At 40.8% G+C, this 25,279-nt stretch overlaps 1 protein-coding gene across 8 annotated transcripts in view; it reads left to right on the top strand.

Annotated features, from left to right (window-relative positions):
- The window catches only part of AFF2 (ALF transcription elongation factor 2), a 538,050-nt gene that overhangs the window by 431,500 nt on the left and 81,271 nt on the right, over positions 1-25,279 (top strand). For all 8 annotated transcript variants that reach the window (XM_061135862.1, XM_061135864.1, XM_061135865.1 and 5 more), the window contains one exon: positions 748-785. In XM_061135862.1, coding sequence (XP_060991845.1) covers positions 748-785 — 38 coding nt within the window. The remainder of the gene's footprint in view (positions 1-747; positions 786-25,279) is intronic.

A 25,279-nucleotide genomic window follows, 5' to 3' on the forward strand; every position in this document is an offset into this window, starting at 1 on the left:
AACACAGAGAGCTTATAGTTTTCATTCTAAAATTTCAGTCATAAGTCAAGCATAAACAAAGTTCACAGGTCCATTTCAAAGACCTGCTCTCCTTAGTGAGTATATATCTCAATTTATTTGAGCTGAAAACACACACACAGAAAAAAAGAAACAATAAACCAGAGTCTCTCTTCTATTTTACCCAAGAGACAAGATCTCTGTAAGTCATCAGTCCCTTTACAGTGATCAACAGATGGTCAGACCAAATAGAAAGGCAAACCATCCAGGAAATTTAGGGGAGTCAGGAGGAAGGATGGAACTGAGTCTCAGCATGTGGACAGCAGTGTGGTCCTTTGAAATGAGCTGTTTTCCAGAACATGAAAGGATGGAGTAGAGTGGGGGAGTTCTTCATGATCTCTGTTTTCCAGAAGCACAGGGCTCAGGTTTAAAAAAAATGGAAGGGAAAGATGAGAAGAGGAGGATGGAGTCATGAGCCTAAGGACCCACTCGCATGGGCACTGCTGAACTTCCCAGGCAACTGTGGCTGTGCTTGCCTGTGTCTGAAAGCTGTGCTTGGACCGGTAACCATGCTCCCCAGGAGAGGGAAATTGCTTTCTGTGCCTCCGGCCTGCTTATCTCCAGCAGCCTGCCTTGGTTAACTCCTCACGTTTCTGAAGAGCATCTTATATTGCTTATTGTTTTGGTAACTAGTTGCAAAGATTATGCCTGCTAATGTTGTCTAATTGCATTTTTTTCTTCTGTTCACAGGCTGTTGAAAAGGCAAAAGCTAAGAATAATCCTGTGAAGTAAGTTATTTTTTTTTATTAGTTGGAAATGTTAATTTGAATGGACTCCAAGCATGTGAAAAAAGGTCATAAAGAGACCTTGATTTTGAGTTCATCTCTATTCGTGACAATTTAAAAACAAAAACCAAAACAAGCAGGGAGAAAAAAAAAAAAACCTTCAATGAGCAAGGACCAGCTTTTCAATTTTTCCTGTGGTCCCGATGAGGAAGTGCTCCAAGTTATGCCTGGTTTACATAAATTAATATGTGCCATCCATGAATAGCTGCCAAATACTATTATAATCATATTCAATGCATAGTACTTCAAGCCTTTGGGTTTTGCACATGCTAAAAAGATTACATTTTTAATTGCAAACCTTGGACCTATGACAGAGATGTAAGTGACTGAAAATGTGCCAAGTGATTTCCAGCCACGTGGGGAGCTTTGGCACCTCGGCATCAAGGCCTCGGCACTCTGTTAATGAAAAGCTCATAAAAATATATTTAACCGAAGGCTTTTCTAGCTAACAGAGAGCTATTTCCAAGGCATTTTATGAGACACTCTTAAATTATAAACAAGCTGCACAGCAGTCTTTTAAATATAGTACATCCTGTCTCCTCCAGAAGGGAGACTTTCAAATTAAAGATGTCTGTCTTGTCATTTGGCTTCATGACATCTGATTACCATGTTATGATGCATACCAATTCCACCAGCATGTGGGCTAGGGAAGACCGGCTCTATTTGCTGGGTTACTACGGGTCGAGTGACATCACATCTCTAGGAACTACAACGTGTTAATTTATGTCAGGCAACTTCCACTATAGTAGATACCAAATGCAGGAATGGAAGCGCATTGATTTATTTTTTTTAATTTGTAGCTTTTAATATAAAGTGTGTCTCCTGTGGATGGCATATAGTTAAATCTTGTTTTTTCCTCCAGTCTGGCAGTCTCTGCCTTTTGGCTAAATTGTTAAATCCATTCACATTTAATGTTACTATTGATGGGGTTGGATATATATAGTTATATAGTTGGGAGTGCATTGGATTTTTAATAGTTTCTGGGAGAATGGATCAGTTAATGCCAATGACAAGAGGGCTGCTTGTGTTTTGTAAAAATAATTAACTTTTCCAAGTCACCAGGGTAGTGTTTAGCACACCATTAAATGCAAGTTCCGATTCATTTTTTCAAAAGGTTTTCTTTTGTACTTTGTGTTTAAATTTTGTTTTCTGAGGCCTCAGAATATTCCTTATCAGCCTTTTGTAGCCTCTGGAGGGCTATCTGTGGTCTGGAGATGTATTTTGCTATAGTTGTCTATGGGAGCATTTTTAGTAGCCGAATTGTTGTCTGGTTGTTTTATAGGGGGTGCAATCGTCTCTGCAGCCTGATTTCTTTTCTGTCTATGCCTGGAAGGCTTCTCTACTGCGAGCCTGTGGCAGGCAAGCTCCGTGGATTAGAGGATGGTGCTAATGAGGCCAAGGCCAGAACTTGAGTCCCTCAGTGAGCCATTAGTGATGTTCTTTCCCACAGTCCAACTGCACCCCTTCCTCCAGTCCACCCACAGGCAGATGTATGCCCTAGGTCACAAGGGATGGGGCAGGGTCTGGAGGAGTGTAAATCTGGCCCTCAATGGGACAAACATCTCCAAGTTCAAGCCTGCCCAATAGGAAGTAAATCCCAAGCTCCATCCTTGCATGCACAAGACAGCCCACTGGCAACATACAGGGCTGCATTTAATTACACTCTAATGGCCTGGAAGTAGGACCAGTTTTCTGTCTGTTCCTTGTGAGAATTCTACTCTACAGATAATTACATTTTTTATGAGTTTGGTTAATTCACAGTACAGACTCTGTCTAATGTCTAACACTTTAAGGAATGTTGTAAAGAGAAAGCAGGAAAAGTAGAAGAGCCAAAGGATTACTAATAGAACATAAAACAATATTTTATTTTTAAATATATTTGAAAATCTGTCTAGTAATAAGCCTAAATCACAACCAACTGGTAGGTGTTTAGAATTGTCTTCTAATTAAGTAAGAAACCACTCTCAGTGTGAGTTTGAGTGTCTTGTTGTGTTTGGTATGTAATACCTGCTACCTAATTCAGTTGCCTAGCCACAACCATCTGAGGACTCTAAAAAGAGAGGCTTCTTCAAGACCTCAGCTCAGGGACAAGAATCTCAGCTCAGAGAATGGTTCAATTACACTGCCTGATGGCAGAGCAGAAACAAGGCTTTAAAAAGTTTTGTGTATGGCGGTCCTCTTTCCCTTTCTAATATGTCTCTGTCAGACATAATGCACTGCGACCCTAAGTAGGGTTAGGGTTTGATATGCGTTTTTTGAATTAATAGACAAGTAAACAAATTGGGTGTATCCCAGAAAGCAGTCCTTTCAGGAATCCAGCCTGGAGGCTTAAGACCCTAGTGGAGCATCAGGACTGAAGGACTCTTGTGTTGTAACTGAGCAAGGTGTCCATCTGTTCTGACTCATGTTGTTCAGTTGCTAAATTGTGTCTGACTCTGTGACCCCATGGACTGCAGAATGCCAGACTTCCCTGTCCTTCACCATCTCCCTGAGTTTGTTCAAGCTCGTGTCCATTGTGTAGATGATGCCATCCAACCATCTCATCTTCCATCATCCCCTTCTACTCCTGCCCTCAATCTGTCCCAGCATCAGGGTCCTTTCCAGTGAGTCAGCTCTTCACATCAAGTGGCCAAAGTATTGGAGCTTCAGCTTCACCATCAGTCCTTCCAATGAACATTCAGGGTTGATTTTCTTTAGGATTGACTTGTTCAATCTCCTTGCTGTCCAAGGGACTCTCAAGGTCTTCTGACTCATGCCACATGTTAAATATTACCACAATGCTCTGGTTTATACTAACTGCATTGCCTTTGACCACTTATTGGCTTGATCTTGTACACGAGAATTAACACACAATCATTTGTGGGGCCATACATTGGAAAGAATGTTCAGCCTTGTTGGAAAAGTGGAGATCTAGAGGCATCATTTACAACTAAGGATGAACACAGATAGGTACAGATGATCATTATGTGTGATTGGTGCAGAGTTTGGCAAGTGGTGGGGAAAAAATTCAAAAGAATACTATTTCATGACATGTAAAAATTATATTAAATTCAAATTTCAGTGTCCATAAAAGAAGTTTTATGGCACACAGCTACACTCATTTCTTCCCAAATTGTCTGTAGCTCTGTTTGTGTTACAGTGGCAGAATTGAGACTGTGCAAACCAACAAACCAAAGATATTTCCTATCTGGCTCTTTACAGTTTGCTGACCCCTGCTCTGGTTAGTCAGGTAGGCAAAAGTGCACATGTAAGCTTTTCTATGACAGTGACTGTTAAACTATGAACCTTTCTCTTTTTGCCCTCTGAAACACTAAGTGCTCAATGGCTCAGTCATGTCTGACTCTTTGTGACCCCGTGAACTGTAGCCTACCAGGCTCCTCTGTCCATGGGATTTTCCAGGCAGGAACAGTGGAGTGGGTTGCTATTTCCTTCTCCAAAAACATTGAGTAGGCACTATATTTACTGAGCTCTCATCTTGTGTTCGGGACTTTCTGCAGCCGATATATCACCTAATCCTCATTCAGAGTACAGAAACCACTCCAAATTCAAGATCTTTGAAGATCATCATGGATATGAGATCCATTCATGGGACAGTGATGCCTCAGAAACTAGTAAATACATAGCTACAGTGTAATGGTAATCTTCCAAGTTGTGTGTAGATGGATATCTTGCAATAGGCATTTTCTATAATTCTGTTACTTCCCAAGATTTAACTAAGGCTGGGTAAGCTTTCAGTTCAAGTGAGGGTAAATGATTCACAATATTATTTAGTTTGCATATTTTCTTCGGTAAAGGTTCATCTCCTCCCTCCCTATTTCTCAACCACTTGTTTAATTTCTTTTTAATAACTTCATGGTTGTAAGCTTCTTTCATCACCATAGGGAGAGGGTGGTACATGTTAATTACACCCCATACAAAGGAGAAATTAAATATATGCTTAGTGAATATAAGCACATAATGTACCTGGATACACTAATGACTTTACCTTGAAACATTCAGTATTACCTCTGAGGATAAGAATCAAAATTGTGTATTCTTAAGATCAGTGATCAGGACAAGAGATACTACTGTACTTATCAGTCAATTGGAACCATGCCAGTATCAAAGCTTGATTAGTATGTTCAAACTGTGCCTCTTTAATGTGTTAGAGAGACTTTCACTTGTATGTGAACATTCTGCAGCAATTATCTTCAAGCTTCATTGTGGAAATAAGGCCTGAGAGATGTGCAGATTTCTTTTACCATATGTGACTTATCACATACATTTTTTTAAAAAAAAAAAAACACATTTCTGTTATTAAGACATATGTGATAGTACACTTCTGCAAATGTGAATTGCTTTTGGCTAAATGCCATGCACTAATAAGTTGAGTTGAATCTAACCGAGGTTGACATCTGTTACCAAAAGAGAGAGAGAAGGGGGTGGAAGGAGAAGCAGTTATCAAGCATAAAATTCTTCCTTGCATTTACACGTTAACAAAGTTAAACAACGTGATGGTTGTCTTTCACAAATCAGGATCTGAATCCACTCTGCTTAGGAAATTGCAGCTTTATTTAGGAACAGATCCATCTTACAGATATGGTGGTTTCATTATTGAAAATGACAAATAGCCACAAAGATTTTCCTGACCGTGATGTTTGTACATTATTCATTTATTCATCCAATGAATATTTATTGAAGATCTCCAGCATTCCGGGAACTGTGATAGATGCTGAGGGAATTAAAAATAAATCTGACACAGGTCTTACCCTCGAGGAGTTTAGAGTCCAGGAGGAAAGATAAAATCGGTTTGTAAAGAACTAAATACAAGATAGAGAGAGGTTTGCTAAGTGGGGGACAGATAAAGTACATGGGAAGCTCTCAGGACAGAAGTGCTTCTAGTTATCACTATTGGAGAAGCTGGGGGAGGGGAGCAGAGGAAGAGACATTAGCACCAGGACTTCAGAGAGTGCTGGCTTGAGAAACTGGTGCTGAGGTGGCAGACAGTAAAGGGACCGACTGGGAACTGAGGCTCCAAAGAAATGATGACTTAGAGCCCTCGGAGCTTATCCAGATAAAAGAATGAGCTTGATAGAGTTGGATAGCATTGAAGACCTCTACCTTTTTACTGAGACTCATCATTAGTCCACTAGTTAGTTACTAAGCATAAACGAACCACCCTTGGACTTGGGGTCTAGTCCTGAACCTAACACTAGCTCGTAGTATGAAATCGGATATGTCCCTTCCTTCCTACAGACCTCAACAACATTATTTATATGGTTCTTCCACCTCTTTAACATTAGCTAAAGCTTGAAATTGTGTTTTACAGTGATGTTTATTTGAGGAAATACTTGATGTTAATTTCATGGAGATGCATACAAGCACATGCGTTATAAACATTACACATACAATACATGTGTTTATACACACACATGCACATACACACATAATACTTTTTCTGTTAATTTCTGCCTTATGCATTCATGAAATGAGGGACAAACCACATTGTTTAAGTTTTAAAGGAATATGTTAGATTAATATAGCTTCAAGGATGTTGGGTTGAGCCTCTAGATGAGCCCTATGAACAAAGGTGATTTTGTGATTGGAGTCCGTATCTCTTTGGTCGTCTTGGACACACACACATCACAGACATGCAGAACATCCCACTCTCTGGATGGTAAGGCCTTGGATTCTCTACTGTGTTCTGCTGAGTCAGGTGGGATTGTTTTCCTTAGGAACAAAAGGCTCCAGCACCACGGAGCATGGCAGACATTGCACCATCCCCTCCCTGGTGTGCTTTGTGAATACTGCAGGCTCAGAGAGGTCCTGAGTTGGCCAACTTATCTTTGCCTTACCCAAGTTTTCCCAAATGTGTTGGAGCAGAGGGCACCTTTATCCAGCACCATGTTTCATGGGACACAGAATCAGATGCTCTGGTCCATGTGAAATAAAAGGACCACATGGAGGCCTGGCCTCTGTAGGTAGTTTGAGAAACCTAGGACCTAAAAATTGGCATCCAGTCTCTAACAGGAGTATTCAAGATGAGCAGATTATTGAAAAAGTCAACCACAGGAGAGAAAGAAATCCCCCAGGTCTGAAATGATAGACTACCTCCTGTGTCTTTTACAAGTGTCATACTCTCGATGATTGTTATCACTTGTAGGTGTCCTGAGCAGCAGTTCTCAATGATGATCAGAGACACTGAAGGTTGGGTCCCTCTGAATGAAATCCCTGAAGCCAGCAGCCATCAGTGTGCTTTCTATGACGTCAACAAAAGTATAGTCAGCCTCCAATCAGCTCTGGCCATTTTAAGGGTAGTTAAAGGGAAGTGGAAGTGAAAATTGATCAGTTGTGTCTGACTCTTTGCGACCTCATGAACTGTAGTCCATGGAATTCTTCAAGCTAGAATACTGGCGTGGGTAGCTTTTCCCTTCTCCAGGGGATCTTCCCAACCCAGGGATCAAACCCAAGTCTCCCACATGGCGGGCGGATTCTTTACCAGCTGAGCCACAAAGGAAGCCCAAGAATACTGGAGTGGGTAGCCTATCCCTTCTCCAGCTGATCTTCCTGACCCAGGAATCAAACCGAGGTCTCCTGTATTGCAGGCGAATTCTTTACCAACTGAGCTATCAAGGAAAGATAACAATAAAACCTTTTTCTAAACAGCTCTGTAAAATAAATGGTGTTTTCTATGTTGTCCAGATAGCTATAATTGGAGACAGAAGGTTCTAGCAGTCATCTTGACAGCTAATGAAACTTGAGCAGATTTCTGGACACCCACCTTTTCCTTGGTGGTTGGAATCGTATCACCTAGGCCATCTCAGAGGAGACAGCTGAGACCCAGAGAGCTGAATGCCCAGAACCCTGACATTTCAGCAGCTCCCTCCACATTGAACCCACCACCTTGTTCTCATCACCTGCTGGCACCCACATGGTCACTTTCAATGCCTATAAATCTGTTGCTGACTTTAAAAGTCTTACTATCTAACTTTGGTAACAGTTTGGTTTCTGAGAATATGGCAAGAAATGCTTCAAAAATTAATGACTCAGCACAGTTGCAGGCACTTTAACCTTCATAAGAAAGAGTTTCTGCAAAACTTCAGGCTTGCTGCTTTGTCTTATTATCAGCACTCATCTTTCTAAGAGTTTGGTGAGAACCTTTTTTTTTCTTTAAGTGGTGAATTGATACTAAGAACCATGACAATAACACAGAAATATAAAGCATAGAAATAAAAGCACCCATTTATTGGTGCAGCACAGTGGCCTCAAGCTAGCCAGCCAAGGTGCAATCAAACCATTTTTAAAGGAAATTCAGCCACATTTTAAGGGACAGCATTCCCAAAACACATCATCATACAATAATTCATAAAGTAGCATGTTATTTTCTAACTCTGAGCTTATTAGCATTTGCTGCTTAGACAAGAATGGATGAGTTTGTTTAATTTATGCACAGAAGTCAACTCAGTCTTTGTTTTTAATTTATTTTGACTGTGCTGGGTCTTCATTGCTGCTTGGGCTTTTCTCTAGTTGCAGTGAGCAGGGGCTACTCATTGTGGTGGCTTCTTGTGTTTCGGAGCACGAGCTCTAGAGCACATGATCAATAGTTGTGGTGCATGGGCTTAGTTGCTCTGCTGCATGTGTGATCTTCCTGGATCAGGAATCAAACCCATGTTTCCTGCATTGGCAGGCAGATTCTTTAGCACTGAGCCAGAAGGGAAGCCCCAACTCAGTTTTTGAGATGTAAGAGTTACACCTAGAATTTTAACATTACCATTCAGCGATCTTTCAGAAAACTGTTGAAAACTCAGAAGCTCATGGCTGGTCTGCTCAAGATTCCAACAAATCATGCCATGTGTTCTTTTACAAACATGAATTGTGCACCTACTCTGTGCCAGGCTCCGTTGATAGGGAAAGGAGTTAAGGAAAGTTTCTGCCAGGAAAGTCGGCGCACTCTGGGAGGAAATGGACAATCATCACCCTATAGAATACACAGGCTCTGCAACTGAAGCGCGTGCAGCATTCTCAGAGATTGGGATGTAGGAGTCCCAGTGAATAGTGGGGGTGAAACCATTCAGACGAGAACAACATTTGCAAAACGCACAACCACAGGAAAGCACATGCGTGTTTTGAGCAGCGTCTGGGAGGTCAAGGCAACTAAGGAGAGGAGGTGTATATCACAGGAGCAGGAAACACCAAGTTTACCAGAAGTATCACACTGCCAAAGACTGGGGCCCCACTTTGGGCATGAAGAGGATAGTAGCACAGTAGACACAATTAAGAAAATGCTAAAAGGATTCTTTTGTTCTAGAAAGTTAAAGGTGCGAATTAGTTAGGAATGGATTATAAGGCACCCTTTTAAAAATGTTTGCAGAGAAATAGACATCAAATCTTTCTGATTACATCAGGCTAATCCTTGTATGTAAATCTGAGGTCCTGCAGGGCATTTCTGAGCCTCCAGCTGTTCCCTTGTGTCTTTACCGACCCTGGATTGTTTTTTCCATTTGAAAAAAGTTTTCATACAGTGCCTTTCACGTTATTCAAACATGTAGACTACAATGAAACGTAATGTTTTTGGTAGGCATGACACATAACCCTATTATTTTAACTTCATTTTCTGAATTTGTTCTACAAATATAAAAATTCTTTCTGAATGCTTTTTTTTTATCATTCTACAAGTATAAGCACAGTGGTGAAGTGGTGAAGTGAAAGTCACTCAGTCGTGTCTGACTCTGCACAGTAGGGCTATTTTTGTTTCTAGAGAAATGACGCATGCCCCCTTGGTAACATGCACAGGGCTCTGGACACTAAATCTATCTTCCATCTACTGCAGCACACATTCAAAGTCAGGAGCCAGGGGTCATAAGTTATTGAGCTGACTACCAGATTGGGGAGACTGAGAACAGAGGAATGACTTACTTTGGCCATGGAATGAAATAAGAAACACATAGTTTCTACTTTATTAAAGCTTTTGCCTAAACCAACAGCAGTTATGTAGAGAGTCAACATTAAAAAAAAAAAAGGTAAATCACTCTTCCACAGGAAAATGTTTCCATTTGTAGAATTTACAAGCATGGCAGTAGATTGTGTGTCATTATAATCCAGTTTTTACATGCACATACATTTATACACCCTGTACATCCATCTACCCTCACGCTCCATGGTAAATAATTCCAAGACAGAATCATTGCTGGTAGTGCTGCAGATCTTTTTTTCAGTGCCCATTCCTCTGTCCTCATCACCCCCTAATATTTTGACTGCTTTCCTCCTTCTCTTAGTCCCATATTCCCACATGTGGGGTTCAAGTAGTCAGGGAAATTATTTCAGAAAACTCATGGCATTTTGCTTATTTTGTTAGCAGCTTCAGGGAGTGAATGGCTGTCTACCTCCATGGCAGTCCTGTGAGTTACTGACAGGGAAGCCCTGGACAATCAATTGGACCTCCTCCACACCCATTGGTCTCTGCGTTATCAAATCCTACAATGGGAATGGCCAGGAATCTGCTAATAACAGCATCTCCCTGGAGAAGCACACCCTATTCATCTCTCTGCCACCAGCTGGAGATGTGTATTACTACCCACATTGGCTAAGTGAAAGGTAAACTGCCCTCAAAACAAGGTGTGTGGGTTTACTAAGCAAATTAGACAAGCTGGCACTTGCTTTGAAGATCTCTGTAGATTTGTATATACTCTCTCTAAACACATACATGCATTCATATATAATTTAAGCCCCACCTACTTCTGAAGATGATTTTGATGTGATTGAAACAAGATTGTAGAGGAGGACATTTAAAAGATACAGGAAGAATATACTATTTCCTAGTACAGAAACATCTGTGTTCATATGTGATGCAACTAGAAAATGATACATGTTTTTAAATCCACCCAAATGAGGGCTGTCCTTCAATCACAGAGCTGAGCACTGCTGGGCCCATCTGTGGTGACATCATGGTGGCACAGAGACAGTGGAAAGATCCTCTTGGGGAGTTCCACCACAAACATGGGGCTCTTCTGCTGGTCCTTAGTGATGGGTGGTAGACCTTTGAATTGGGGTTGAAGTTTTGAAAACTAATCCAGGACAATGATTTAGAGTCATGGGTGTTGAAAAAGTGGTTAATCAAGAGAGTGAGGGCTTCCCAGGTGGCTCAGTGGTAAACAATCAACCTGCAATGCAGGAGATTCAGGTTCAATCCCTGGGTCAGGAAGGTCCCCTGGAGCAGGAAATGGCAACCCACTCTAGTAGAGGAGCCTGCCAGGCCAGAGTCCGTGGGATCACAAAGAGTCAAGCAGGACTGAGCGACTAAACAAAAGAAACTTAGTACCTCAGCAGTCCCTGCATCCAGTGAAAGTGTTACTCGCTCAGTCATGTCCAACTCTTTGGGAGCTGGCATACAGTAGGTGCTCAGTATTTGTTGAATCAATGAGTGCAGGTGTCTAAGGATATGACTTTGAACTTTTACTCTCGTGGTTCATGAGTATGAGATTAGTCTCATAGGAAGCCTGATTTTATGCTGCCATTTGGACAATCACTGAATCCTTGTTAGTCTTCATGTAAGTTACTAACTTTTCCTAGAAAGGAAACCAGCTTTTTTTAAAAAGCATCAATATTCCATATAAGCTTAACTCTGAGGCATTTTAACATTACTTGTCCTGTGTTTACAGAGCTAGAATTTTCCATCTCAGGTGAAGTTTCTGATCTCTACCCACCTTCCTACTCAGGATATAGTCCTGCTTTGGATTTTGAAGGGAAGGCGTGGTGGGGGAAATGAAGGAGCTTCTGTGGTGGCTCAGATGGTAAAGAATCTGCCTGCAATACAGGAGAAATGTGTTTGATCCCTGGGTCAGGAAGATCCCCTGGAGAAGGGAATGGCAACCCACTCCAGTATTCTTGCCTGGGGAATTCCATGGGCAGAAGAGCCTGGCGGGTACAGTTCATGGGGCTGCAAAGAGTCAGATGTGACTGAGTGAAAACAGAGAGGTCATTCAGTTAACAGCTGACAACACGTGATAGTTCTGATTTTTTGAAAGGCCATCTTGATGCTCAGAAACTAGCTGGATGGGACACCCACATGTTTGTCCTTGTCCTTAGTGGTGGGAAATCTGAGAAACTTCTGATCTCCATTCCTCCTCCCTGACACGCTTCACCATCACAGCATGAAGAAGCCTTTGGTCACTGTTCCCATTGGCTGATAGTCCCAAAGTGAGCATCTCTAAGGGAGCTGGGCTTTAAGCCACAAGGGTTTAGACAATAACTCTGTGGAGCAGTGAAACGAAACAAGCCTACTTTCATCTCATATTATTTTCATGAATATGGAAGTAATTAAGTTATTTGGTCACATCTCAGTGGATGGAGTTTAAAGAACAAATTCCTCACTGGATATCGATGTGTCTGAAAGAAACTAAAAAACAAGACCTTGTTTTCAGGAAATAACACTGCTTCAAGGTTCATTTTGCCTCATACAGCATTTCCTAGGATTGAATTGCCCGATCTCCTCTCTTGGGGATTGCTCTTATGCTTGCAAAAATTGAGGCTGATTTTATTGGGAAATCATCGCTGGATGAGGAATATACTCCAGAGGAAACTTTGCACGGGACGAACTGGTTTCTGGTGTCTGTGGCATGTTATCCAGGCCGCTGCTCTGTGAGTTTCCAATCTTTCATCTTTCTGTTCATTCAGGCAACACATTCATTAGCAATCCTTCAAGCAAGGTGAAAGGACCAGACAGATTAAGGAAATTTACTTTGAATTGTTTTGGGAACTTATTGACTAACAGGTCAGTAATCAAATTCTAGCTTTTAACATATACATTAAGTGTTTGACCCATCGTGGAAGGACTCCCTGTAGTTTCTACTTCATCTGCTGATCATAAAAGCAATTTGGCACAGAGATCTAGGACTCGTTGCAGATCTAGGATGGATGACAGGGAAGAATTATGGAAGGAAGATGGTGACACTAGCAGTGAAGTTCTCACACTACCTTAGTAGGCATGGCTCATCCATCAATCATTTCCTGCTTGTTGACTTTTTAATTATAAAGAGAATCCAGAGTTATCTTGACAGCACAGTGCAGCCCAACTGAACAGGAGACTCCAATTCAGAAATATAGCTCAGCTCCCAAACTCCAGGAAGGACAAACTGAAAACAGTATAGACAGGATACATTGAACCTCCAGGGTGGAGGAGAGGAAGGGGGAAACTAATGGAGAAGCCACACATCAGAAGGCTCTGGTAACCTTGGGGTGACATTGCTTCTTTAGACTGAAGAAAAGGTACTCGGAAGCTTATTTGATTCATGAATATTGGGGAGTTGGGGGGGGTGGGGAGACGGAAAGGATAGTTATATGAACAAGAGCAGGAGACAGAACAGACTAGATGCTCAAAGTATATACTGCATCTTAACCCTTGAACTTCTTAGGCAAAATCTATACTAGGAAGAAAACAACAGCAACTTGTGTAGCTGTTCAAAGTCTCTCTGCTTAGGGCCACTGATCAGAGTACAAGAAAACTTGATCAGAGATGATGGGCCCAGTACCCAATACTCGGTTTAAAATAATTCAGACATTAAGTGTAAAAGCCAAGATGTCAGTCTGTGCTGACTGGTTGGGACCGTTCTTTTATGAATTTTGTGCCCAGATTATTACTAAGATTTACTTTAACCAAGAGAGGGAAAGTAAAACAATTCCCAGGATCCAGCAGTCACAGAAAGCTCTTTTAACTACTGACGTAGGTGACATATGGCTTAATACTTAGGTTTTCAGCAATCAAGAAGCAGCCCTGTGCAATATCTCCAGAGCGCAGTCCCCAGTGGGCATAACGGAGATGATTAGATATATTGAGTTCTTTGTGTCATTCAAAGAAAGCAGAATCTCATACATGTCGGTGTTAGCTTCCTCTCACTTCATTTCAATTTTCAATAACCAGTGTCATCACATGTAACAGTTTCTTCATAATGAAACTTCATGTCGAATTGGATTTGTCTTTCAAATGAAAGCACATTTTTGAAGGCTTCTGAAATCTGATCCTTGAACGAATTTTTACTGCTACAAAAATCTTCAATATACCTCAAGTTCCCCAAAACAAGAATAAAAGCAGCAAGTAAATAATAAAAACAAAATTGCTGTGTTTGAAAAAAAAAACAAACTTCTGTGTCTGAAGTGCTCTGGTTAATCAAAATAAATTGGTTAATGAAACTACCACGTGTAGAGAGAATGCTTTTCAAAGAGTTAGAAGAGTGTCAATACCCTGATCCAGAAACAATGCCACACATAATCTAATCCTTCTTCCATGATTTAGGAAGCCCATGCAAGATTATTACAATGAACAGTTCTCATTGTGCCATTTGCATGGAAATCCTGCTTGCTCAGATTTCTAGATGCTTACTTACTTGTGTGTGTGTGTGTGTGTGTGTGTGTGTATGTGTGTGTGCGCGCGCGCGCTCAGTCACTCAGTCCTGTCCCACTCTTTGCAATCCCACTGACTGTAGCCCACCAGGCTCCTCTGTCCATGGAACTTTCCAGGCAAGAATACTGCATGGGTTGCCATTTTCTACTCTAGGGGATCTTCCCAACCCAGGGATCAAACTGTGTCTCCTACATCTCCTGCATTGCCGGATTCTTTACCACTGAACCACCTAGGAAGTGCAATCAATGATGGAGAACAGTATGAAGTTTCCTTAAAAAAAAACAAAAAACAAAAATAAAGGGCTTCCCTGGTGGTCCAGTGGTTAAGAATCTGCCTTGCAGTGCTGGGGACACTAGTTCGATTCCTGATCCAGGAAGATCCCACATGCCTCGGAGTAACTAAGCCCCTGCTACTGAGCCCACGTGCTGCAACTACTGAAGCCCTTACACCCTAGACCCTGGGCTCGAAAACAACAGAACCCACCATGGTTAGAAGCCTGAGCAATGCAACTAGAGAAGGCCTGTGCACACAAAAAAGACCCAGCACAGACAGAAAGAAAAGTAAGTAAATAAATAAAACATTGCCTTTATAAAAATGAAAAATTTAACTACCTTTTAGATCCTGCAATCCCACTCTTGGGCATATACCCAGACAAAACTGTAATTCAAAAAGATACATGCACCCCAATGTTCACTGCAGCACTATTCACAATAGCCAAGACATGGAAGCCACCTAAGTGCCCATCAACAGATGGATGGATAAAGAAGATGTGATGTATGTACAATTGACTCTGAACAGCAGAGGGTTTGGGGCTCCCATCACCCCTCCATGCAGTCAGAATCCAGGTATAAATACAGTCAAATTCAACCAACTGTTCATCATGTAGTACATGTTTAGTGGGGGAAAAAAATCCACATATAAGTGGCCCCATGCAGCTCAAACCCATGTTGTTCAAGGGTCAACTTTATATCTGATGGAATCTTATTCAGCCACACAAAAAAGAAAAATATCCTGTCACTTGTGACAATATGGGTGAACGTTGAGGTCATTATACTAATGAAATAAGACAGAGAAAGTCAAATACTGTTTGATCTCACTTACATGTGGAATCTAAAAAAAAAAAAAACTCATAGAAACAGAGAGTAGATAAGCAGCTGCCAGAGGAGGCAGGTGCAGGGGAAATGGATGAAGGTGATCAAAGAGTACAGACTTCCAGTTTTAAGTTGAATGAGTTCTGGGGATGTAATATACAGCATGGTGACTATAGTTAACAATGCTATCTGGATACTTGAAAGTTGCTAACAGAGTAGATCTTTCTTTTCCCCCAATTATTTTTATTAGTTGGAGGTGAATTACTTTACAATATTGTAGTGGTTTTTGCCATACATTGACATGAATCAGCCATGGATTTATATGTGTTCCCCATCCTGAACCCCCCTTCCACCTCCTTCCCCATCCCATCCCTCTGGGTCATCTCAGTGCACCAGCCCCGAGCACTTGTCTCATGCCTCCAACCTAGTAGATCTTAAAAGTAATCACCACACAGACCAAAAAAAAGAGAAAAGATAATTATTTGAGGTGATGGATATGTTAACTAACCCTATTTTGGAATATAATATGGTATTTTGCAATATAATATGTCAGATCATCATGTCATATACCTTGGTAGTGGTGGTTTAGTCCCTAAGCCATGTCTGACTCTTGAGACCCCATGGACTGTAGGCCCCCAGGCTCCTCTGTCCATGGGATTTTCCATGCAGAATATTGGAGTGGGTTGCCATTTCCTTCTCCAGAGGATCTTCCCAACCCAGGGATCGAACCCTGGTCTCCTGCATTACAGGCAGATTCTTTACCGACTGAGCTACCAAAGAAGCCCTTTATACACCTTAAACTTTCACAATGATATGTGTTAACTATATCTCACTAAAGATGGGAAAAACAGCTAGCTATGTAGGTGCAACCATGCTGAATCTCACATCTCATAAAACCTAATTGTGTTCCTGGATTTGACAATTTGGTATTTAGTCACCCCTATGCTGGGCTGGATGAAGCACAAGCTGGAATCAAGATTGCCAGGAGAAATATCAATAACCTCAGATATGCAGATGATACCACACTTATGGCAGAAAGTGAAGAACTAAAGAGCCTCTTGATGAAAGTGAAAGAAGAGAGTGAAAAAGTTGGCTTAAAACTCAACATTCAGAAAACTAAAATCATGGCATCTGGTCCCATCACTTCATGGCAAATAGATGGGGAAACAGTGGAAACAGTGGCTGACTTTATTTTGGGGGGCTCCAAAATCACTGCAGATGGTGACTGCAGCCATGAAATTAAAAGACGCTTACTCCTTGGAAGGAAAGTTATGACCAACATAGAGAACATATTAAAAAGCAGAGACATTACTTTGCCAACAAAGATCCATCTCGTCAAGGCTATGGTTTTTCCAGTAGTCATGTTTGGGTGTGAGAGTTGAACTATAAAGAAAGCTGAGCGCTGAAGAATTGATGCTTTTGAACTGTGGTGTTGGAGAAGACTCTTGAGAGTACCTTGGACTGCAAGGAGATCCAACCAGTCCATCATAAAGGAGATCAGCCCTGAATATTCATTGGAAGGACTGATGTTGAAGCTGAAACTCCAATACTTTGACCACCTGATACGAAGAGCTGACTCATTGGAAAAGACCCTGATGCTGGGAAAGATTGAGGGCAGGAGGAGAAGGGGACGACAGAGGATGAGATGGTTGGATGGCATCACCGATTCCATGGCGATGAATTTCAGTAAACTCCAGGAGTTGGTGATGGACAGGGAGGCTTGGTGTGCTGTGGTCCATGGGGTCATGAAGAGTCAGTCATGACTGAGTGACTGAACTGAACTGAACTGATGCTTTACCTGCTTCCTACCACTTCAGTGAAACTATAGTCAATCTCACAGTGACATGAAAACCATTGTGCTAGTTTCTGCACAAATTCTCCAATGTCCAGATTAGGGTGGTTTTGCAATGGATTTTTGAAAACACAACTTCCCCACATTTTTTTAGTGGCATAGATTGCAGAAATGCAGGTCTACTGATCCTTGTAACACTTGGGGTGGCAGGACCCAGGAGACCTGGGGTTTCTTGACTACAAATCATTCTATTTCAGTCCTTTTCTGTGTGGACCAAGGTGTGGAAGTGCTAGAAAACACTGTTGTTTGTATTTTAGCATTATGCATCCATGTTCATTTTTTTCTTGGATAACAAACCTGCAGTGACAGATTTATTAAAGAGATGCCCTTTCGACATTGACTTTTTAGTTATTTTTAATTAGAGGATAATTGCTTTACAATACTGTGTTGGCTTTTGCGATGCAACAATGTGATGCTTTAAAAGAAAATAATGTACTCAGATGCTAAAAGCTTCAAGGTCATAGTTTTATCTTCCTTTCACCAGTTGTTGATGGGCTAAGTTAGTGTTTCCCAGGGAGTGGTCCATGGATTCTGTTTTGAAGGATAACAGCTGTTATGGAGGAAACAAAAGAAACAGGTGCATGTGTGGGTACATGTGTGTTTGGTGCAGAGTGACCAAATAAATATGGGGATGCTGGGTTTGAAAGTTTTCTTCTAAGTTGAATTTTCAGTCTTTTTTTAACTGGGCTGCACAGAATATGGGGTCTTAATTCCCCAACCAGAAATGGAACCCGTGCCCCCTGCAGTGGAAGTGCTCAGCCTTAACCTCTGGACCACCAAAGAAGTCCCAACCCTTAATATTCTAATGGGCATTGTGCATATCTCAGAAGAGGAATATAAGTTATTGTAGTGTTTCCCAAGCATATTTGACCTGGAAGCCTTCTGTCTAAAGAACATCAAAATCTACTTAGAGATATGCTGGGATCAGTAAACTTAGGTTGCATTAGTGATGCCAACTTATTAATAAGAAAAGCAAATTCATTCTCATTTGACAATATCTCACTGAGCCAGAAACAAGTTTCTTTGGCCCAACTGCTGTTGATATATGGAGTCACTGGGGGCACAACCTGGAAGGTTCATTAGCTTACCAAGGGGGTCACTAAAGGGGCCACTAGTCTGAATCAACAGGACAGCAATCCTAAGCAGAGTCCTCAAGCCACAGCCCATTTTAAGCAGGTAAAGTGATTGGAAAATTGGAGTTATGGCCTAATGAATTACATCAATATGAATACCCATTTTGTGTAGATCAGCATCTCCGGTAATGTCTATTGCTCTCTTAAAATTTTTCTCTATTTTAAACATAGAAAGTGGTGTTATTTAGATGATGACAAACTTTTTAAAAAGAGCTATTTGAGATGTAATTCACATAATATATTCACAGATTTGTACAACAGTCACTACAATCAATTGTAGAATATCTGCATCATCCTAAAAGGAAACACTGTGTCCATTCAGCAGTCACTTGCCATTTACCCCTCCACTCAGACCTTACCACTAACCTACTTTTTGTCTCTATGGGTTTCCCTTTTTCATCTGAATGAAATCATATAATGTGCGACCTTTTGTGTTTGGCCTCCTTTACTTAACATCATGTTTCCAAGGTTCATTCATGCTGTAGCATAAATCAGTACTTCATTCCGTTTTATGGCTGTTTCAGTTCAGTTCAGTCACTCAGTTGTGTCCGACTCTTTGCGACCCCAGGCCTCCCTGACCATCACCAATTCGCGGAGTTTACCCAATCTCATGTCCATTGAGTCGGTGATGTCATCCATCTCATCCTCTGTCGTCCCCTTCTCCTCCTGCCCTCAATCTTTCCCAGCTTCAGGGTCTTTTCCAATGAGTCAGCTCTTTGCATCATGTGGCCAAAGTACTGGAGTTTCAGCTTCAACATCAGTCCTTCCAATGAACACTCAGGGCTGATCTCCTTTATGATGGACTGGTTGGATCTCCTTGCTGTCCAAGGTACTCTCAAGAGTCTTCTCCAACACCACAGTTCAAAAGCATCAATTCTTCAGCGCTCAGCTTTCTTTATAGTCCAACTCTCACACCCAAACATGACTACTGGAAAAACCATAGCCTTGACTAGATGGACCTTTGTTGGCAAAGTAATGTCTCTGCTTTTTAATATGCTCTCTAGGTTGGTCATAACTTTCCTTCCAAGGAGTAAGTGTCTTTTAATTTCATGGCTGCAATCACCATCTACAGTGATTTTGGAGCCCCCCAAAATAAAGTCAGCCACTGTTTCCCCATCTATTTGCCATGAAGTGATGGGACCAGATGCCATGATTTTAGTTTTCTGAATGTTGAGCTTTAAGCCAACTTTTTCACTCTCCTCTTTCACTGTCATCAAGAGGCTCTTTAGTTCTTCTTCACTTTCTGCCATAAGTGTGGTATCATCTGCATATCTGAGGTTACTGATATTTCTCCTGGCAATCTTGATTCCAGCTTGTGCTTCCTCCAGCCAGGCATTTCTCATGATGTACACTGCACATCAGTTAAATAAGCAGGGTGACAATATACAGCCTTGATGTACTCCTTCCCTGATTTGGAACCAGTCTGTTGTTCCATGTCCAGTTCTAACTGTTGCTTCCTGACCTGCATACAGGTTTCTCAAGAGGCAGGTCAGGTGGTCTGGTATTCTGATCTCTTTCAGAATTTTCCATAGTTTATTGTAATCCACATAGTCAAAGACTTTGGCATAGTCAATAAAGCAGAAGTAGATGTTTTTCTGGAACGCTCTTGCTTTTTTAGTGAGTCAGCAGATGTTGGCAATTTGATCTCTGGTTCCTCTACCTTTTCTAAAATCAGCTTGAACATCTGGAAGTTCACGGTTCACATATTGCTGAGGCCTGGCTTGGAGCATTTTGAGCATTGCTTTACTAGTGTGTGAGATGAGTGCAATTGTGCGGTAGTTTGAGTATTCTTTGGCATTGCCTTTCTTTGGGATTGGAATGAAAACTGACCTTTTCCAGTCCTGTGGCCACTGCTGAGTTTTCCACATTTGCTGACATATTGAGTGCAGCACTTTCACAGCATCATCTTTTAGGGTTTGAAACAGCTCAACTGAAATTCCATCACCTCCACTATCTTTGTTCATAGTGATGCTTCCTAAAGCCCACTTGACTTCACATTCCAGGATGTCTGGCTCCAGGTGAGTAATCACACCATCGTGATTATCTGGGTCATGAAGATCTTTTTTGTACAGTTCTGTGTATTCTTGCCACCTCTTCTTAATATCTTCTCCTTCTGTTAGGTCCATACCATTTCTGTCCTTTATCAAGCCAATCTTTGCCTGAAATGTTCCCTTGGTATCTCTAATTTTCTTGAAGAGATCTCTAGTCTTTCCCATTCTATTGTTTTCCTCTATTTCTTTGCAGTGATTGCTGAGGAAGGCTTTCTTACCTCACCTTGCTATTATTTTGAACTCTGCATTCAAATGGGTATATCTTTCCTTTTCTCCTTTGCTTTTCACTTCTCTTCATTTCACAGCTATTTGTAAGGCCACCTCAGACAGCCATTTTGCTTTTTTGCGTTTCTTTTTCTTGGGTATGGTCTTGATCCCTGTCTCCTGTACAATGTCATGAACCTCTGTCCGTAGTTCGTCAGGTACTCTGTCTATCAGATCTACTCCCTTAAATCTATTTCTCACTTCCACTGTATAGTCATAAGGGATTTGATTTAGGTCATGCCTGAATGGTCTAGTGGTTTTCCCCACTTTCTTCAATTTAAGTCTGAATTTTGCAATAAGGAGTTCGTGATCGGAGCCACAGTCAGCTCCCGGTCTTGTTTTTGCTGACTGTATAGAGCTTCTCCATCTTTGGCTGCAAAGAATATAATCAGTCTGATTTTGGTGTTGACCATCTGGTGAAATCCACGCATAGAGTCTTCTCTTGTGTTGTTTGAAGAGGGTGTTTGCAATGACCAGTGCGTTCTGTTGGCAAAACTCTATTAGCCTTTGCCTTGCTTCATTCCGTACTCCAAGGCCAAATTTGCCTGTTAGTCCAGGTGTTTCTTGACTTCTTACTTTTGCATTCCAATCCCCTATAATGAAAAGGACATCTTTTTTGGGTGTTAGTTCTAGGTCTTGTAGGTCTTCCTAGAACTTCAGCTTCTTCAGCGTTACTGGTCGGGGCATAGACTTGGGTTACTGTGATATTGAATGGTTTGCCTTGGAAATGAACAGAGATCATTCTGTCATTTTTGAGATTGCATCCAAGTACTGCTTTTCGGACTCTTTTGTTGACAGTGATGGCTACTCCATTTCTTCTAAGGAATTCCTGCCCACAGTAGTAGACATAATGGTCATCTAAGTTAAATTCACACATTCCAGTCCATCTTAGTTTGCTGATTCCTAGAATGTCGATGTTCATTCTTGCCATCTCCTGTTTGACCAGTTCCAATTTGCTTAATTCATGGACCTAACATTCCAGGTTCCTATGCAGTATTGCTCTTTACAGTATCGGACTTTGCTTATGGCCATACAATATTCCATTTTATCGATAGATGATAGACCACATCATGTTTATCCTGTTTAGGGACATTTGGGTTGCTGTTACCTTTATGGCTGTTGTGAATAGTGCTGCTATGAACATTAATGCTCAAGTTTTTGTGTAGTCATTCTTTTAGGTATATACCTAGGAGTGGAAATGTTGAATCATATGGTAATTCTATGCTTATCCTTTTGAGAACCTGCTAGACTATTTTCTACAGTGGCTGCATCATTTACATTCTTACTAGCAGTGTATGAGGCTTGTAATTTCTTGACATCATCACCAACATTTGTTATCTACCTTTTGTTTATTGTCATCTGAGTGGGTGTGAAGTGAAATCTCTCTGTGGTTTTGATTTGCATTTTCCTGATGGCTAATGATGTTAAGCATTTTTTCATGTGTCTATTGGCCAATTCTGTATTTTCTTTGTAGAGATACCTATTCAGATCCTGTCTTTTTGTTAACAAACTGTGATAATTCTTTATATATTTTCATTTTTTTAAAACATACTTTCAATACAAGTCCCTTATCATATATGATTTGCAACACCTTCCTTCTCTTCTGTGTGTTGTCCTTTTAATGATGTCTTTTGAAGCACAAAACTTTCTAATTTTGTTGAAATCTGACTTATCTATTTTTTCTCTTTTGTTGCCCGTGCTTTTGGTCTCATATCTGAGAACCCATTGTCTAACCCAAGGTGGTGAAGGTTTGCACCTCTGACTTTTTCCTAATAGTTTTAAGTCTTTGGTCTTATTTTTATGTCTTTTATCCATTCTGATTTGATTTTTATATATGATGTGAGGTAGAGGTCCAAATTCATTATTTTGCATGTAGAAACCCAATTTTCTCAGCCCTATTTGTTGAAAAGACATAAATATGAGAGTTTATTTCTGGACTCTTATTTCTGGTCCATTGATCTATATAGCTATCCTTATTCCAGTACCACACTATCTTGATTACTATAGCTTTATAGTAGGTTTTGAAATTGGAAAGTGTGATTCCTCCCAATTTGTTCTTTTTCAAGGTTTTTTTTTTTTTTTTTTTTTTTTGCTGTTGTGGATCCCAATTACACATTGTTTAAACTCGTTTTACTTGTATAAACACTGTTTCAGGTTTGAAAGCTAAACCAGAGAGTAGGTATTTAGACTTTGCATATGTGACACAAAGACAGAAGCCTTAGCAGTGCAGAAGTGGTTATGTCCAATTCTGAATCCAAGAGCCCTAAGAGAAGGGGATTGGGAATCAGACCTCAGACCTATTCAGTTGTCTGTGAACTAGGGAGTAATCAAGGACCTCTCCAAGCCTGTGTGTTTACACTCATGAATCACTGTGATTTGGATTTCTCTTCCAACTATGCTGGAAACTGCAAGTCCCCACAGCCTCCATTGTGGATGCGAACCACTAGCTGACTCTAACTAGGGACTACCATGAGAAAAAAAAATCTTCCCTTTCCTACATTCCAAATGTATAGCAAGGAGGCATTAATAGCATTTATAGTATATTGAGAGACTTTGCAACCAAAGAAATTATTACTTGATATGTTTAAAAATATAATAAAATTATGTAGATCTTTCTCAGAAGCATCTAACATTTTATGGGCTGGTAAACTCATGTGAACTATGAAATGAATTCTTCAATTCTGTAAACTGTTCATTCTACTTATAAAGTGGGGATGGGGTAGATATTGCTATTGTATCACATACCCAAGGCTTCCCCATCCATGTTCTTACTTCTTGGCATTTTTCTATAATTTTATGAAATATTTTAATATGACAAAGTAACTTCAATTACATAGTCATTATAAGTTTTGCCAAGGTTGAATGTGGATCGTTTTGTGTTCATTAGAGCACAAAATTAGAATTTTCATTGCTGCAACTGTAAACACTGTTTGGCTCAAAGGAATCAAATGTTTTCTCATAAAATCTCAGAGAGCTGATAATTGGTATTTTCCCTGTTTTCCAGCATATTTTAATTTTTTGAAACTATTTTCTGTTTTCCCTCCCTTGGTATATTTCTTTTGGCCTGGAAGTTGCATAAGTCTTTCTCTTCCAAATGGATGGCATTGCACACAGTGCTTGAACTAGTGGGCACAACGAGAACCATCTCTAGAGTCAGGAAAAAGAGAATAAATTATTTCTTTAACTTTCTCAGCTTTGGCTGGCCCAAAGTCTAGCGTTAGACCTGAGTGAGTCTGGGGAAACCATCTGGCACACCTACGTCTGTTCTCACATTTGCTAATCAGGATTCATCAAAAATCAATGGCTCAAAAGCATGAAGCTCTTAAGAGGCGCTAATTTGTGGCTAAAGACTAATTCAAATGCCACACCATTTGGTCCTCTTGGAGTATCGTTTCAGTTTGGGGGAATTCAATGAATATGTTTCATCTTACTCTCTTATATTTTATGGAAAAACAAGAAAAAGTAAAAAGTTCATATCTGTGCATGCATGTGTGCTCAGTCATATCCGACTCTTGGCAACCTCATGGACTGTTGCCCGCCAGGCTCCTCTGTCCATGGGATCCACCAGGCAAGAATACTAGAGTGGGTTGCCGTTTCCTTCTCCAGGGGATCTTCCTGACCCAGGGATTGAATCTGCATCTCCTGCATTGGCAGGCGGATTCTTCACCACTGAGCCATGTGGGAAGCTGTAGTTCATATCTAAGGACCCTCTTTTCCATCCCTTTGGCTTTTCAGATACAAGAATGACTTTGCCTAGGGGGTTTAGATACCTCGGTGCTGTTTATTAAGGAGCACTCTGACAGCCCTGCTCTGTCCTTGGTGATTAGAATGTTCTCAGCAAAACATCAAAACTGGAGTCTCAGTCATTTCCCACTTACAGTCCCTGTTCTCCAATTTTCTACCTGTCCCTCAAAGTGAGGAACCCCTCCCATTCCCCCTCCCTCCTCACCAGCAATGGGGAGAGTTCATTCTTTATTCATTGTGATGCTTCCTCTCTGCCAAGGTATATTCTCTTGCTTCAGACTCAAAAGAGCTCATTGGCTTGTGGGGAATCCGATAGCCATGGGTGGTAGAGCAAGTTTATTATGGGAAGCACATGGCTCTGCCAGATTTCACTGGCAGATTTTGAAGCCAGAGCAAGCAATCGGCTGGCATTCTCCATGTATGAATGTCCTTTGGCCCTCACTGTGCTCATTGTTACACGGGTGCCCCTTATAAAGTACAGAGACATTTTTCAGATAACCAAACAAGTAATACCATTCACATACCAGCAACTATAGGGAATCGATGCCTCAAAACCAAATCTATACTGTGATGGTCTACATGTAATAGACTAAATTATAGTTTGATGCAATTAGAGATTGCTTTTATCAGACTTTGTTGATTGGGGGATTAAAATTATTTACTTTTGTACATCATATGCTTGGCATGAGAGATTTTGTCCCTGAGCTACTAAAAGTACCTTGTTACAAGGTGGTTTCACTAAAGATGCCATTCTTCAATATTACCTCTAGGGTCAGCTTTAGGATATGAGATGTAAGTGCAGGAATAGTAAACTGTACTACTGCGTGCTGAAATTTGGGAACAGAAACACAGCAAACCATATCTAAATCACAAGTAAGTAAAAACAAAGCATTCATGATAGTTAAAATATAGGCATGTTAAAAATTG

This window comes from Dama dama, chromosome X (genome assembly GCF_033118175.1).
Source record: "Dama dama isolate Ldn47 chromosome X, ASM3311817v1, whole genome shotgun sequence".
Taxonomy (NCBI): Eukaryota; Metazoa; Chordata; class Mammalia; order Artiodactyla; family Cervidae; genus Dama; species Dama dama.